Source organism: Diospyros lotus, chromosome 10, assembly GCF_014633365.1.
Source record: "Diospyros lotus cultivar Yz01 chromosome 10, ASM1463336v1, whole genome shotgun sequence".
Taxonomy (NCBI): domain Eukaryota; kingdom Viridiplantae; phylum Streptophyta; class Magnoliopsida; order Ericales; family Ebenaceae; genus Diospyros; species Diospyros lotus.
The window spans coordinates 13,932,707-13,946,729 of NC_068347.1; the positions used below are offsets into that span (position 1 = coordinate 13,932,707).

The 14,023-nt window shown below is 36.0% G+C and overlaps 1 protein-coding gene across 1 annotated transcript; it reads left to right on the forward strand.

Moving 5' to 3' along the window:
- Window positions 1-3,242: 3,242 nt before the first annotated feature.
- Window positions 3,243-10,429, forward strand: LOC127811754 (fimbrin-5-like). Its single transcript, XM_052351914.1, has 15 exons — window positions 3,243-3,527; window positions 3,816-3,923; window positions 4,036-4,206; window positions 4,595-4,839; window positions 4,925-5,096; window positions 5,201-5,239; window positions 5,336-5,404; window positions 5,521-5,637; window positions 6,711-6,922; window positions 7,484-7,639; window positions 7,711-7,910; window positions 8,746-8,903; window positions 8,986-9,082; window positions 9,394-9,485; window positions 9,889-10,429. The coding sequence occupies exons 2-15, from the start codon at window positions 3,837-3,839 to the stop codon at window positions 10,141-10,143; spliced, it is 2,070 nt and encodes a 689-aa protein (XP_052207874.1). The 5' UTR covers window positions 3,243-3,527; window positions 3,816-3,836; the 3' UTR covers window positions 10,144-10,429.
- Window positions 10,430-14,023: the final 3,594 nt, after the last annotated feature.

Sequence of the window (14,023 nt, forward strand, 5' to 3'; positions counted from 1 at the left end):
CATCCACATGAAATCAACTATTTACATGTCAAAATCATTGCATGAAATAAAATCAAGTATAGGGTCGAACCACCCACAAAAACCAAGTTTAAAGTAGAAACTCTCACATGTAACAAACTAGTTTTTTAGTAGAACTACTCACCTTGAACATACTTAGAATACCTCGATTCTCGTGCCCAACCTTGATTTTGCTTTGACCTTCCTTCTTCCTTTTGCAGATTTTTCGGCTCTTTCTCAAGCACAAATCCCTCGCCTCAAATCTCTCAAATGGATCTTAAATGGAATGGTTTTGAGAACAACCTCATGGCTATATTTATAGGCTTGGACTCCAAAGTGATCCAAAGGTAGGATGGAATAACTTTTCAAATCCAGAACCATACCTCTCACTTTTTCTCATTCCTAACACCTCACCTCACCCTATCTTTATGCTATCATTACTTGTACTAACTTACTTTTTTCCATTCCTAACACCTCACCTCATTACACCTCACCATACCTCTTACTTTTTCTCATTCCTAACAGCTCACCTCATTACTCCTCATAATTAACCAAGCCCATACACTCACAACTAACCTTAATTAACTTCATAATCCCAGTTTAGACTTTGCACAATCCTCAAATATCAAATTAAAAATCATTAAGATATTTAAAATCCAAAATTAATAATTCAAAGTTACTTGAATAGTACATTTTTGCCCCAGTGTCCTCTCGGGACCTTTGTCTCATCCCAATACCACTTCAGGGTTGTTACTTACATAAAATCAGAGCCCCTTTAAGGTTTCGTTAACTTTTCGGAAGTCCCTTACAACCATTCGATTTTTCAGGCTGTTTCTTAGTTGTACCAAAAACTATCTATGATCCAATCTCTCTCTATACCATAAATCTTGTCTTAGGACACTCGTCGACCACATAACCTTTTCCTTAGATATCTAAGGTCTAGGGTACTCCCTGCAGTTGATTCGGTTGCTTATTCAGGGTATTTTGATATTCATTTTCCACAAAATTTCATATTTCCATTAAAACACTCATTTACAAAATTTTCGAATATTACACCCCTTACATAGGCCCACGTGATAGTTCACACATGGCAACCTACCAGCTAGCCACAAACGTCAAAATGCATATAACAAATAGAGATACAATGCAATTCCAAAGAAGCACATGCTATGCAAGCCACATACCACACACAAATGAAACAATAGATGTCTAGGATGTCACCAAACATGTAAGAACCACTCACCTTGTTGTCTTACCCTTTGCAGTACTATTTATGCCTTACTAGGTTTGGTTTTCTATAGAAAACACGAGTTTTTGTAAACTAAACTTCAAATATTTTTACATAAATTTGTTCTAACCTTTCTATATTATTTTTTTGTGAAATTGCAGGTAAAAATGAGGTCCCACGCTCCCCAAGAAGGATTGCCACGCGCCTGCATGCGCAACCCCTTCCAGCACGTGTTCTGCATGTGCCGTCGTCTTTTCCGATAATAGCGAGGGGCCTCTCTAGTTTTTCAACCATATCTCCCTCGTTTTAACTCTAATTTGATCTCTGTTTGAACCTACGACTTGCTCTCTTCCTCCTTTACAGGAATATGACAAGAAATCGAACTTACCTTGTAGTTTTTTTTACTATTTGGCATGAACTCTGATGAAGACCTAAAAACTCCGGCAAGGCCCGTTCTCCCCAGTTTCTCCACTATTTTTCCTCCCTTTTTTTTTGTAGAATTCTCTTCTCTCTCTCAAAAACAAGATCCTCTCTTTTGATTTCCTCAATTTGGCATAAATTCGCCTCAAACTCATTTTGAATGATTTGTGAACAACCCTATAGCCTTGTTTATAGGCTTTTCGAGCCAATCACGTGTCGCCACCTCGAGGGGTCATTATGAGGCTCTTATCTTTATCCCCAAACGGCCAATGGATTCTTTCCATTTATCCCAAAATTGGATTTAAATAGAATTTGGAATCCAAAGTTATATTTGAATAGGTTTTGAAATTCAAAGTGATCCGAAGCTATATTGGATTTGAAGTTTGAAATCTACAATCATAACTTCCAATGGTTAGTTGGTTCAGTTCGTTGCTACAATGGTCTAGTTACGGAGTTTCAAGAATTACACATTTGTCCGAATTTTTCGGATAATTATACTTAGACCCTTTGCGAGTTAGTCCCCGGGCCATCCTAAAATTTCTTGTACGCCTCTGGAGAAAGGGTTAATTACGCTAATACCCAAAATTTTTAGGTAAATTACACTTTTACCTGAACTTCAAAAATTATAATTTTTTCCCTGGCTCAGAAACTGAACTTTTTCCCTTAAGACTTTTATAACCCTTTGAAATGTCTTATTTCTTCAAATATTTGAATCTAAAAATCTCGAGTATTACACTTCACAAGATGGTTACCCGTCATCCAAGGGTCACTCGCATACCTCATTGAGATAGTTTCCCACACTATAAATTTATTGTTATAGTTAAGCAACAACACTTACTTTTGTTCCTCAAATGAAATCCAACAATCAAGTTAGTACTTGGTATAAGAGTGTGAGCACCACATTAAAAGTAAACTCAATAGTATGTTTAGAGTGTATCTGGTGAGAATATACGATTTACATAGGTTGACCCTTCAATGGGAAAGCAAGATCCTTAGCAAGGTATTCTTCCATAATAGCTTAACGAGATCCTTGGTGGCGCGAGCAACTTCCATAATAGCTTAACGAGATCTTTGGTGGCGCAAGCAACTTCTTTAAGCAAAAAATAAAAAAAAATGACACTTGAATCTCATAATAGGTGAGACACATATCACCCGTAATTAACTCTTTATTAAAAAAACATAATGATATCTCCATAAATAAAACATGCTCCATGACAATACTATTTTGAGTTCAGAAAGAACATAAATTGGTTGCCACTAAAATTCATGAAGTTTGCAATTTGCATTCCATCATTGATGGCCTATTCTTTACATTTTACCCTGGGGTGGGTTCCAATTAGTTATATTATCATTTTTTTCCTACCCGCAATGAGTTACTGTGTTGAGATTGGCGTGCTGCATGGTGAATATATGCAAGTAAAAAACAGAAATATTTAAAATTTATTTACTTAGACGTAAAATATAAAAAGCACTTTATAATTAATTTTGGTTAATGGGGAATAGTACTAGCAAATCAACCAAAACAGTGGGGGGTTTGCTTGTTTTATTTATATATATATATATACGTCCCAAAATGCTCCCTTGCAATTCGCGGGGCCCAAATGGTGAAACGGTTTTCTCTCCGTTGTGTTCTCTCCTCCTCCTCCTCCTCCCACTCCTCTAACACCAATCTCCTTGGGAAACCTCACAATGAAAATTTGAGTTTCAGAACAAGCTTCTTTCTCTCCTACTATTTCTATCTTCATTCTTTCGTGGGTTTCGATTATTTCAATGGCCTTCTGTCTTTTTTCTTCCACGTTTGATTCTCTCAACCCTCTGGTTATGGTTACCGAGAAAACAACAAACTAGGGACAATCAACAATTACTTTTGAATTCCAATTAGGTGACGGCTTTGCCCTCTTTCTTCCGTTCAATGATTTCATTTGTTATGTTTCTCTGCTTTGTTTTCCTGCATTTCCTTGGCCGCCAAACTTTATGTGATCCTTTGTTGAATATGCATGGATGTGAAATGTCTATTACCCATTGGTGCTGGCTTCATATAGATCTAATCTTCAAATTAAATATGTTGTTAATCTAATTTTTCATGCCTCCTCTATCGCTCTTGATTGCTTTTTTCTTTTGCAAATTTTGTGTTTGCTAACAATCAGTTTTCTTCTTCTTTTCATTTTAGAGTGGCACAAAAACAGGAAAAATGTCTAGTTTCGTGGGTGTTATAGTTTCTGATCCATGGCTTCAGAGCCAATTCACACAAGTTGAGCTCCGCGGCCTCAAAACCAAAGTATGCAATTGTTTGACAATAAATATATTGAATTTTCCCCTCTTTTATTTAATGAATCTTGCTATTAAAATTGTATGGACGTGGTTTGACATATGCTTGCATTCGATTATAGTTTCTTTCTGCAAGGAACCAATCTGGAAAAGTAACCCTGAGAGATCTGCCACCAGTAATGGTGAAACTAAAGGGTGTGAACGAAATACTTACTGAACCACAGATAAGGACGATTTTGGGGGAGTCATCTTCTGACGAGAGCAAAGAAATTGATTTTGAATCCTTCCTTAGGGTGAGTTTTTAAGAATGTCAATTGCACGGATCTCTCTCTCTCTCTCTCTCTCTCCCCGTAAATGTTTTTCATACTAGAGGCAGAGTTTTAGGTTTTGGGAAGTTGAACATAGGATAATTAAATATAGTTGAATAACTATCCTGGTAATGATATAATTTGATGGTTCTCATGGTTAGATCTTTGTGTTTGATGTGGAAAATGAAAACCCAAAAGCAAAAGGTAGACCAAAAAAAGACCCAAAAGCAAAGATGAAACATGTTGCTGATAGGCGGGCCTCAAGGGACTTTCATTCTTATTATTGTTATTCATGTTTGTACTTAATAGATGAAGTATTGTTTTCCAAATAGGATAAGGAAATAAAATGGAAGTGGGATTTTGTCATGGGCAGGCATACCTGAATTTACAGGCAAGAGCAACATCAAAAATGGGTGGACCAAAATTGAAAACTTCTACTTCATTTCTCAAAGCTACCACAACCACCCTCCGCCACACTGTTAGTGAATCTGAGAAGGCCTCATATGTAAATCATGTTAACCGCTTCCTTGGAGAAGATTCATTCTTGAAGCAATATCTTCCTCTAGAACCCTCCACCAATGCTTTATTTGACCTTGCAAAGGATGGAGTTCTGCTCTGGTATATATAACCATCATGGCATTTAAATAGTTTCCACATCAAATTCGTGTTTCACGTTTATTGATATATTACTTGTTCAATGCAGTAAGCTCATCAATGTCGCTGTGCCCGGAACAATAGATGAGCGTGCAATTAACACCAAACAGTCCCTTAATCCATGGGAGAGAAATGAGAATCACACTCTTTGCCTCAATTCTGCAAAGGCTATAGGCTGCACTGTGGTTAACATTGGCACGCAAGACTTGGTTGAAGCAAGAGTAGGTTAAACTGATGCTATCTATTCATGGTAATGTTGATCTTTATGATTTCTTAGGTGGGAGTTGCTGAAGTCACCATTTCTTTTTTGTTCAATTTTTTGTAGCCACATTTGGTGATGGGATTGATTTCTCAAATAATCAAGGTACCTTTGCTTTGTTCATTGGATGTTGTAGAGATATGTGAATTTTGATTGTTAAATTCTCAATCATTTTTGTATTTCTTTTGGTGGGAACATCAGATTCAACTATTAGCTGATGTCAATTTAAAGAAAACTCCTCAACTTGTTGAATTGGTGGATGACAGCAAGGTCACAGTTTTTACCTCTTGTTACTTCAGCAAAACTAGATATTAAGAAAGAAAAATAAAGACCTGTTGTTTACACTTTAATATTATATGATTCAAATATGATCAAAAAAATTTCAGGATGTTGAGGAACTCATGGGTTTACCCCCCGAGAAGGTTTTACTCAAATGGATGAATTTCCAATTGAAGAAATCAGGCTACAAGAAGCAGGTTACGAATTTCTCATCTGATCTAAAGGTAAGAGAAGCTTCAGTAGCTTCTTAATGATGAAGTAGTACTCTTGGTTGAAATCTAGTGGAAATTGCATTTTGAGTCTGTATTCTTTACTGATTAAAACACATAGCCATAGTTGAATGGATCTGCATGTGTTTTGTTTGTGATGTTACCTGGAAAAAATGTTACGTATAGCATCTGATGAAGTTAGTTGTTGTGACCCCTTTCCCCTATGAAGGAGGGAAAAGAAAATAGAAGAAAAAACAAAACCAAAGAAAGAAAAAATATGGGCACTATTTTGTTAGGTTGTTTTCTTATGTGTTTTTCTTTACTACTCCATGCATAACTATGCAGTGTCCAATGTTGTATTGATTTAATCTTTAACTCTTTGCTTTATAGGGATGACAAATCATTAAAATCATGTCTTCTTTTAGTTTTTATGTTATGTACAAAACCTTTGTTGCCACATTATTATTCTTTAAATTATGTTTTTGACATTTTGCTTTGGCATATTCTTATTTGAAATAATTAGTAATATCTACTAGTAAATGAAAGATGCTAAATATATTAATATTCTCATGGTAACAACTGGAAGTTACTTAGCTACTTGTCCTTGGGGCTTTTAGAGGAATTAATTTCATATTGTAAGTATGACCTTTAAACTTTAATGTGGATAGCACTTGTATTTCAATGGATCAAAGGATGGAAAATGATCAAAACTCACCTTGTTTCATTGTGATTATAAATTTGAGTAAACAAATTATATGTGAAATGCTTCAAGTTAAGGGGAGAAATATAATTAATGGATAAACAATTCAAAGTGGATTTCATGCACTCCCTTGGTGAAAGGATATGACATACCTGTAAGCCCCGGAAGTTTAGGTTAGAAGTTAGATAAGGAGTTAAAATTTTTGGCTTTGATTCTTTATTTGTTTTCAAGGAGAATCTTTCACATGTGATTATGAATCATGTTCAAATCATCACTTGACAAGGCAAAGTGCAGCTTGGCAATTTTGTTTTTTTTTTTCTTTGGAAATTATTTGTCTTTTCTTTTGTATTTTATGCCAGCTGATGTTACAAGCTTGTGTACTTGGTAGGATGGTGAGGCCTATGCTCACTTGCTCAATGTGCTTGCACCAGAACATGGTAGCCCTTCCACTTTGGATACCAAGGATCCTGCTGAAAGAGCAAGGTTGGTTGTTGAGCATGCAGAGAAAATGGACTGCAAAAGATATGTCACTCCGAATGACATTGTGGAGGGATCAACCAACCTAAATCTTGCATTTGTTGCTCAAATATTTCAGCAAAGGTGAGCACTGAAATTTTACTTCTTGATGGATGGGTTATAAACCTTACACGTAACTTGTGGGACAAGTGTGTTATACTTGACATTCACCATGTATCAACTTAAAAATCTCTTTTAATACTTCTATTAGTACAATCCAATGGTCTAGACAACATCATGTGCACTAAGAAGAAAACGATAAAGATTAATAGGGCCTGTGGTACAAATTATTTGTAAAGTTTAATACATCTAGATATATTGGGTTAGTTAGAAGACTATTAAGCCAAAGCTTTGACCAATTGTTAATATGGCAAAATACTAGTTCAATTTTAGTTGTAAAAGAAGTGTATTGCCTAGTTCACATTATCCACTTCATTTCTATTCTTCCATATTGATGCAAACAATCGAATCTTGAAATCATGCTTAAAATATTGGTGAAGTTTCCTAATTACCTTTCTTCAAAGGTAACCCAATTCATTTGTTCTTCTGGCTACGTAAAGCTTTTCAACAACATTAAACAGATATTTTCCCTCTATGATCAGCAGTGTGGATTTCTTTTTGACTTGTTTATAATTCTTAATTCAGGAATGGCTTATCCGTAGATAGTTCAAAGATGTCTTTTGCTGAGATGATGACGGATGATGCCCAAACTTCTAGGGAAGAGAGATGCTTCAGATTGTGGATTAACAGTCTTGGAGTTGATTCATATGTTAATAATGTATTTGAGGATGTCAGAACAGGGTGAGATTCCAATTTCATCATCTAATTTTTGAGTGTTTGTAATGCTGATGATTATCCCTCTTACATGACAGATGGGTCATATTGGAAGTTCTTGACAAAGTTTCCCCAGGATCAGTAAACTGGAAGCAAGCCACAAAACCTCCAATTAAGATGCCTTTCAGAAAAGTTGAGAATTGCAACCAAGTTGTGAGGATTGGGAAGGAATTAAATTTCTCTCTTGTGAACATAGCTGGAAATGATATTGTACAAGGAAACAAGAAACTTATACTTGGTTAGTGACAATGACACTTCATTGCTTACCTAACCTTCACTTCCTTTCCTCTCTAAAATTTCTAACCTAAACTAAGAAGAAAATTGCAATTACTAGGTTGGGTTATCTATGAAAAAATTAATTTTTCCTGTTTTAGTAATATATGCTTTTGAAACATGTGATTCCATCTCTGTGAGACATTTAATACAAAACCTGTCCAATAATTTTACTCTTTATTTGGGAAGAAAAAGCATATATTACTCAGTTGATCATTAAAAGCATATATGAGACATTTAACACAAAACCTATCCAAGAACTTGTTTTTTTCAACTATGGGAAGTTATTTTTCAAGGTTGTACATAATTTATTTATCCAAAGTTTAATATATGCTTCTGCACACACACACACAGAGATTAGCTTTGGGGTCCGGCTAGTTCTTCTTTCATCATATTGGCTTGTATTACCAGGGCCATTTCTTCTTATGGTGTATAAAATGTTGAACAAAGAAGCTTGTTAGCCAAATCTTTAGATTGAGGAAGCCACATATTGTAAATATTTCAAGGAGAAAAGCTTGGTATTAGTTGATTTTTCTTAGTACCTTACTGGAGCACAACTCCATAATGATGTCTGACAATCATATCATTTGTCATAGCCTCAATCAATTTTCTTTATTGTCTTACTTATTGTCAGGGAACTATTGAACCTTCTCTTTCATTTTTCCATATCTATGACTTTATCTTCTATTAAAAATTATGCCATCAAATACCTTATCTAGTCTAAACTTTCATGTTTTTCGGCTTGTGTAATAGCTATCTTTTAAAGGATAACTTATAACATTTGCTTCTTTCGGCCTCAGCTTTTCTGTGGCAGTTGATGAGGTTCACCATGCTCCAACTCCTGAGAAATTTAAGGTCTCACTCTCAGGGAAAGGAAATAACAGACAATGACATTCTAAACTGGGCAAACCACAAAGTGAGGAGCTCAGGCAGGAAAACTCAAATGGAGAGCTTTAAGGTAGCTGAGAAAGCCTTGTCCTTCCGTTAATAAATGTTTCAAGCCATGACTAACAATTGGTACTTTGTGCAACTCTCAATAGGATAAAAATCTTTCGAATGGGATGTTTTTTCTTGAACTTCTTAGTACTGTGGAGCCAAGAGTTGTTAACTGGGGTGTTGTTACTAAAGGCGAAACTGGTATGTTATTTTTGAAATATTTGTTCCATGAGTTGGCATCATTCTTGAAATTTTCACTTTGATGTTAGTTCTCTATAGTGCAACATTCTATTTTGGTTTTTCTTTTTTTTTTTTCTAAAATTAATTGTGGATACTAAAGTTCTTTGGCAGTTTGCATAATAGCCCGAAATGCACACATTAGTATTGAGAAACAAAATGATTTGGAAAGAAAAATGAGTGATATAGTTATTGTGATCTTAAGCAGCCTAACGATCTTGGTGATTGAACAAGCTAGCTGACTAATTCACCTTCATATTCTTCTTTACTTACAGATGAGGATAAGAAGTTAAATGCTACATATATCATTAGTGTTGCTCGAAAGCTTGGATGCTCCATTTTCTTATTACCTGAGGACATAATGGAGGTGAGACTATGATGGTAAAGATAGATTATTTGATATTTACATCCATTTTGTATTTTACTTGACTTGGTTAGGCTTACTTTACATTGAAGATGCCCTTATTAATTACCCTGAATAACATTTGGTACCTTTTGTTGTTTTTCCATTTCATTTGTCATCATAAGCTATAGGAATTGGCCTAATCTTTTCTATTGGCATCTGGCATAGTGAAAACTAAGCAGAAATATGAGATTGCAATCTTCTAACATTGATTAGGAAGTTAAAATAAGCGGAACGCTATTGACTCAGATTGATACACTACTATGTCAATCCAAATTGTTGAATGGTGTTTTGTGATCTAGACCCTTCTAGCTTGGATTAACATACAAATCCAACATTCGGTCATCTCAGTGTTATCTTTTGATAGGTGAACCAAAAGATGATCCTCATTTTAACAGCAAGTGTAATGTACTGGAGCCTAGTAAATAAGCCTGGGGAATTAATACCCACTCAGGTAGCTGATGCTGCTTTCCCAATGGCATCTGTTGATGGAGAGAAGGAGACTACTCCAGTAGGTGTGCCCTCTGATCTGTCAATTGATCATACTGCTCGCTCTGCCAATGATGGAATTGAGGATGTAGGAATAGAGGTCAAAAAAGACAACCCTCCTGATGAAGAATGACCAAGAATTTCTCTGCTTATCATCTTCTTTTTCTTCCAACATCAAAGAGATGGGGAGGAAACTTGTTGCAGGTAGTTTAAGTCGGTCAATTTGTTTGTGAAAAATGTTGTGGTTGATGATGTTAACGATTCAGTGAGCCACAGAGACAAGGTTGTTGTAAATTTCCCTTTATGTAATTAGTTCTTAGGCGCATTCCTTTTGACAATTCTTTCATTGATTATGTTGAATAATGAAATGAAGGAGAAATGTTTCAGATTTGCAGTTGCTGTAAAGCATTATCAATGAGCAGATACATGCCTATCATTTGTGAGATGAAAATTTAAGAAACAAACAAGTGATAGTCAGTCTATCTAGCACCAAATTGAAAATGTATTTCTTAAGTTTAAAGGTGGTTGCTATATAGGACATAGACATTGAAAGGAAATATGTTCAATGAAAAAAGATATTCTTAAGCAATTGTTATTAAAAAGTATTATTAAATAATGTGATGGTGGCATTTCTAAAATTATGATATATTATAAGTGGGTTATTTTTCTCTAATATATGAATATGAATGAGTCGCGTCATTTTTGCAATTAAAATTTCTGTTTTGTTAAAAGAAGGTTGGAATAAACATAAAACAAAACTAGAAAAAGAATGGAAAAATATGAACTCGACACCTCAGGAGTGTTAGGAAAAAATATCAACATTTCTAAATTAATAACAATGGAAATGATCTCCTTCAATTAAACTCGCTTCACTTTTCCCCTACTAACACATAATGACTTAAAATTTCTAAAATACCCTCAAACTCTTGCCCTCCATTGTTAGTGTTAGTTTCCTTATGCTAGATTTAGATGACTTCTAGCATATATTGTAACGGCCCGCCTCGCGGAACCCCCACTAGCATAGAGAATTCATGAGAGGGTTATTATTAAAATGATACAAAATCAACTTAAATCAAACTGCCATAACATGCTACATAAATAACATATGAAACACTATAACGAAATCATTAAGTATAAACATTCAACCGGACAAAAGATACATCCTCTAACTATAATACATCACATCAAAACCACAAAAAGACATATATACACCCTCGTGGCAAAAGTGTCTAGCTAACTCTAGCAACACATCATAAAACACCCCAGAACCTTTCTTTAGGTGAGCTCTATCCACATCTACATGACACGAGATCAGCCCCTGCTAGACTCGCCCTAAGCCTTGTCTTTGCCCTTACTTGGAATGATGCAAAGCAAGAAAATGAGCCACAAGGCTCAACAAGACAACGAGTAGATAAGCCATGATCAAAGAACAAAATAACATAAATAACCCATCACTAGCAACCCAATCAAAAAGAAAAGTATAAGCCAACGAATCATGCCCATGACATGCATACCAAACAACCCATCACTAGCAACCCAATCAAAAAGAAAAGTATAAGCCAACGAATCATACCCATGCCATGCATACCAAACAACCCATGAATAGATATAATATAAACATAAGCAACATCACTACATTTCATCTCACACACACCAACACCACTGACACTTGGGGACAAAAAGCTTATTCTTAGGGCTAGGCTCCCTCGCTACACTACCCTTGAGGACAATCAGCTCCCACCCAAGGCCATAACCACAACACAAACAATAAGGTCATTAGGGACATAAGGCTCACTCTAAGGTTATGCTCATGAGTACATATGTAACACCCAGGATTTTTATAGGAGTAATCTTTTTTAAATAAGATAAGATGGATTCAGGATTTAGGAAGGAACGGGTGAATTTCAGGCAAAATGTAATGCGTTTTAGGAAATTTTGGGCAAAAGTGTAATTTCTCAAAAATAATTGGAGATCATTTCAGAGCCAAGAATGGTACCCAAAAGTGAAGGAGCATTGTAAGAATTATTGGAAATGGAGGAATAGCATTTTGAAGGCCAAAAGTGGGATTCTCAAAGTTACGAGGGGTAAAAGTGCAATTTATGGAAACTTTGAGGGACCAAACTATAATAACCACAAAAGTAACAAAATATCAGCCCAAAATATCAGTCATGGGCTAATCACGAATGGCTAAGCGTCCCCCCTAGGTGTCACAATTGGATTCATTGAAATCTTATAATTAGGGGTGTAATGATTATGAGAGTAATGATTATGGGTGTAATGATTAGCACAAATCTCATGTGAATGCACAAATCTCTATGCATACATGGCTTAATGATAAAGGGTGTAATGATGGAGCACAAATCTCCATGTGAATGCACAAATCTCCATGAATACGTGGCTTAATATGAAAAATCTCATGATGAGTTCTTATCCCAACACAACACATGGCTCGATTGGATTCATTGAAATTGCCTATTAATACAAGGCTTTTGGGGAATGATTTTGGGGCACCAAATGAGAGAAAAAGAAGGAGATTTTGAAAGAGGAAACTTTGCCAAAGAATGAGGAAAACTCTGCCCAAAAAACAAAGGAGATACGAGTTTCGTTAGGAAATCTGCGCATCATCGGAATCTGGGCCTGAGTCATTGGAAAACAGTGAGGTAATTCTGTTTTATTTTATAATCCTATAGAGGGAAGAAAGAAGGAGGTGTAGGAACAAACGAGGGTTAAATCGAAGTTAAAATGAAAGAGAAAAGCCCAAAAAACTGAGCTGCTGCTGGCCGCGCGTGAGACCCCCCTCTTGGCCTACAAGTTTGCAGAGTTAACCCTCTTTTAGTTACCTACAACCCTATATAAAATATGTTGAGTTGGTTTACGAAACTTGTGATACTTGCAGAAAACCATTCCGAACGTTGGGAACAGTGCACCGACAAGCCAAACAAGCAAGGTGAGTGTTTCTTGCATACTTTTGTTACATCCTAGTCATTTTGGCTTCATTGAGTAAGGGTGTTGACTTGCATATCATGCCTTTGTGGCTTACACATCCTATTTTCCCTTGGCTATGCATATTCCTTCTGCTTTGTCATATATTATGTTTGTGTTGGTGACTGTGGCTAGTTGTTGGGCCATCATGGAAGAACTCGTGCTTTTACGGTGAGCCAAGGAGTGACTATGATGACCGCGGGGGTGATTGCAACACCCTAGTATTGCTACCACAGGGGTGGATTTTATAATGACATTATTGCATTTGCACGCACATACCTTTCCTTTTCTGATTCACTCACTTAGATGTAATATCTAACTTGGGTTGATGCCCCTGGAACGTTTCACGTTCCACGTATATCAAAAGTATCTAGTGTTTCAGGTTTTGGTTCAAAGCGTGGGCAAAGAGGTGGAGCTTCGCTAGCTTTGGATTTTTTTTTTTATTTATTATGAACCCATGTAATTGTACAACAGTGATGTATTGTAAAGAACAGCTAGGGTACTCAAGTTTGTAATAAATATAAGGGTGCCCTACAGTTGTGCTACAGTGATAAGTTGTATCTTTTTGGAGTATCGAGAGCCTTATACATTTCCTGTACTTGCAAAGGAAATCGAGTGGAAACCCCTTTATTTAGCTTTGGTTAAGCTTGCAGATTCGATCCAATGCTTCCGTTGGTAAGGGTTTCCATAACACCCATAGGTGATATCTTCTTATATTTCACGTTGTTTTGTATTTGAAAAAGTGGGGCGTTACAACATACACCCTTAAGGACAATCCATTTCCACCAAATGCCTCAATCCACCCTTAAGTCATGCACAAGGAAAGAGAATGCCAATAAGCCCACACTATGCACATTAACCATATATGTATAAGTAAGACATGCTCACATAGTGCCCTTTTACCTTTTTCACATGCACACTAACGGGTTCAATGCCATGCCAATAAATGCATAATCACCTCCCAAGAACATTTAAATATGCTTTGGAAATGACAGGAAACATTGAAGTTGGGACCCAAACCCTCTTTAAAA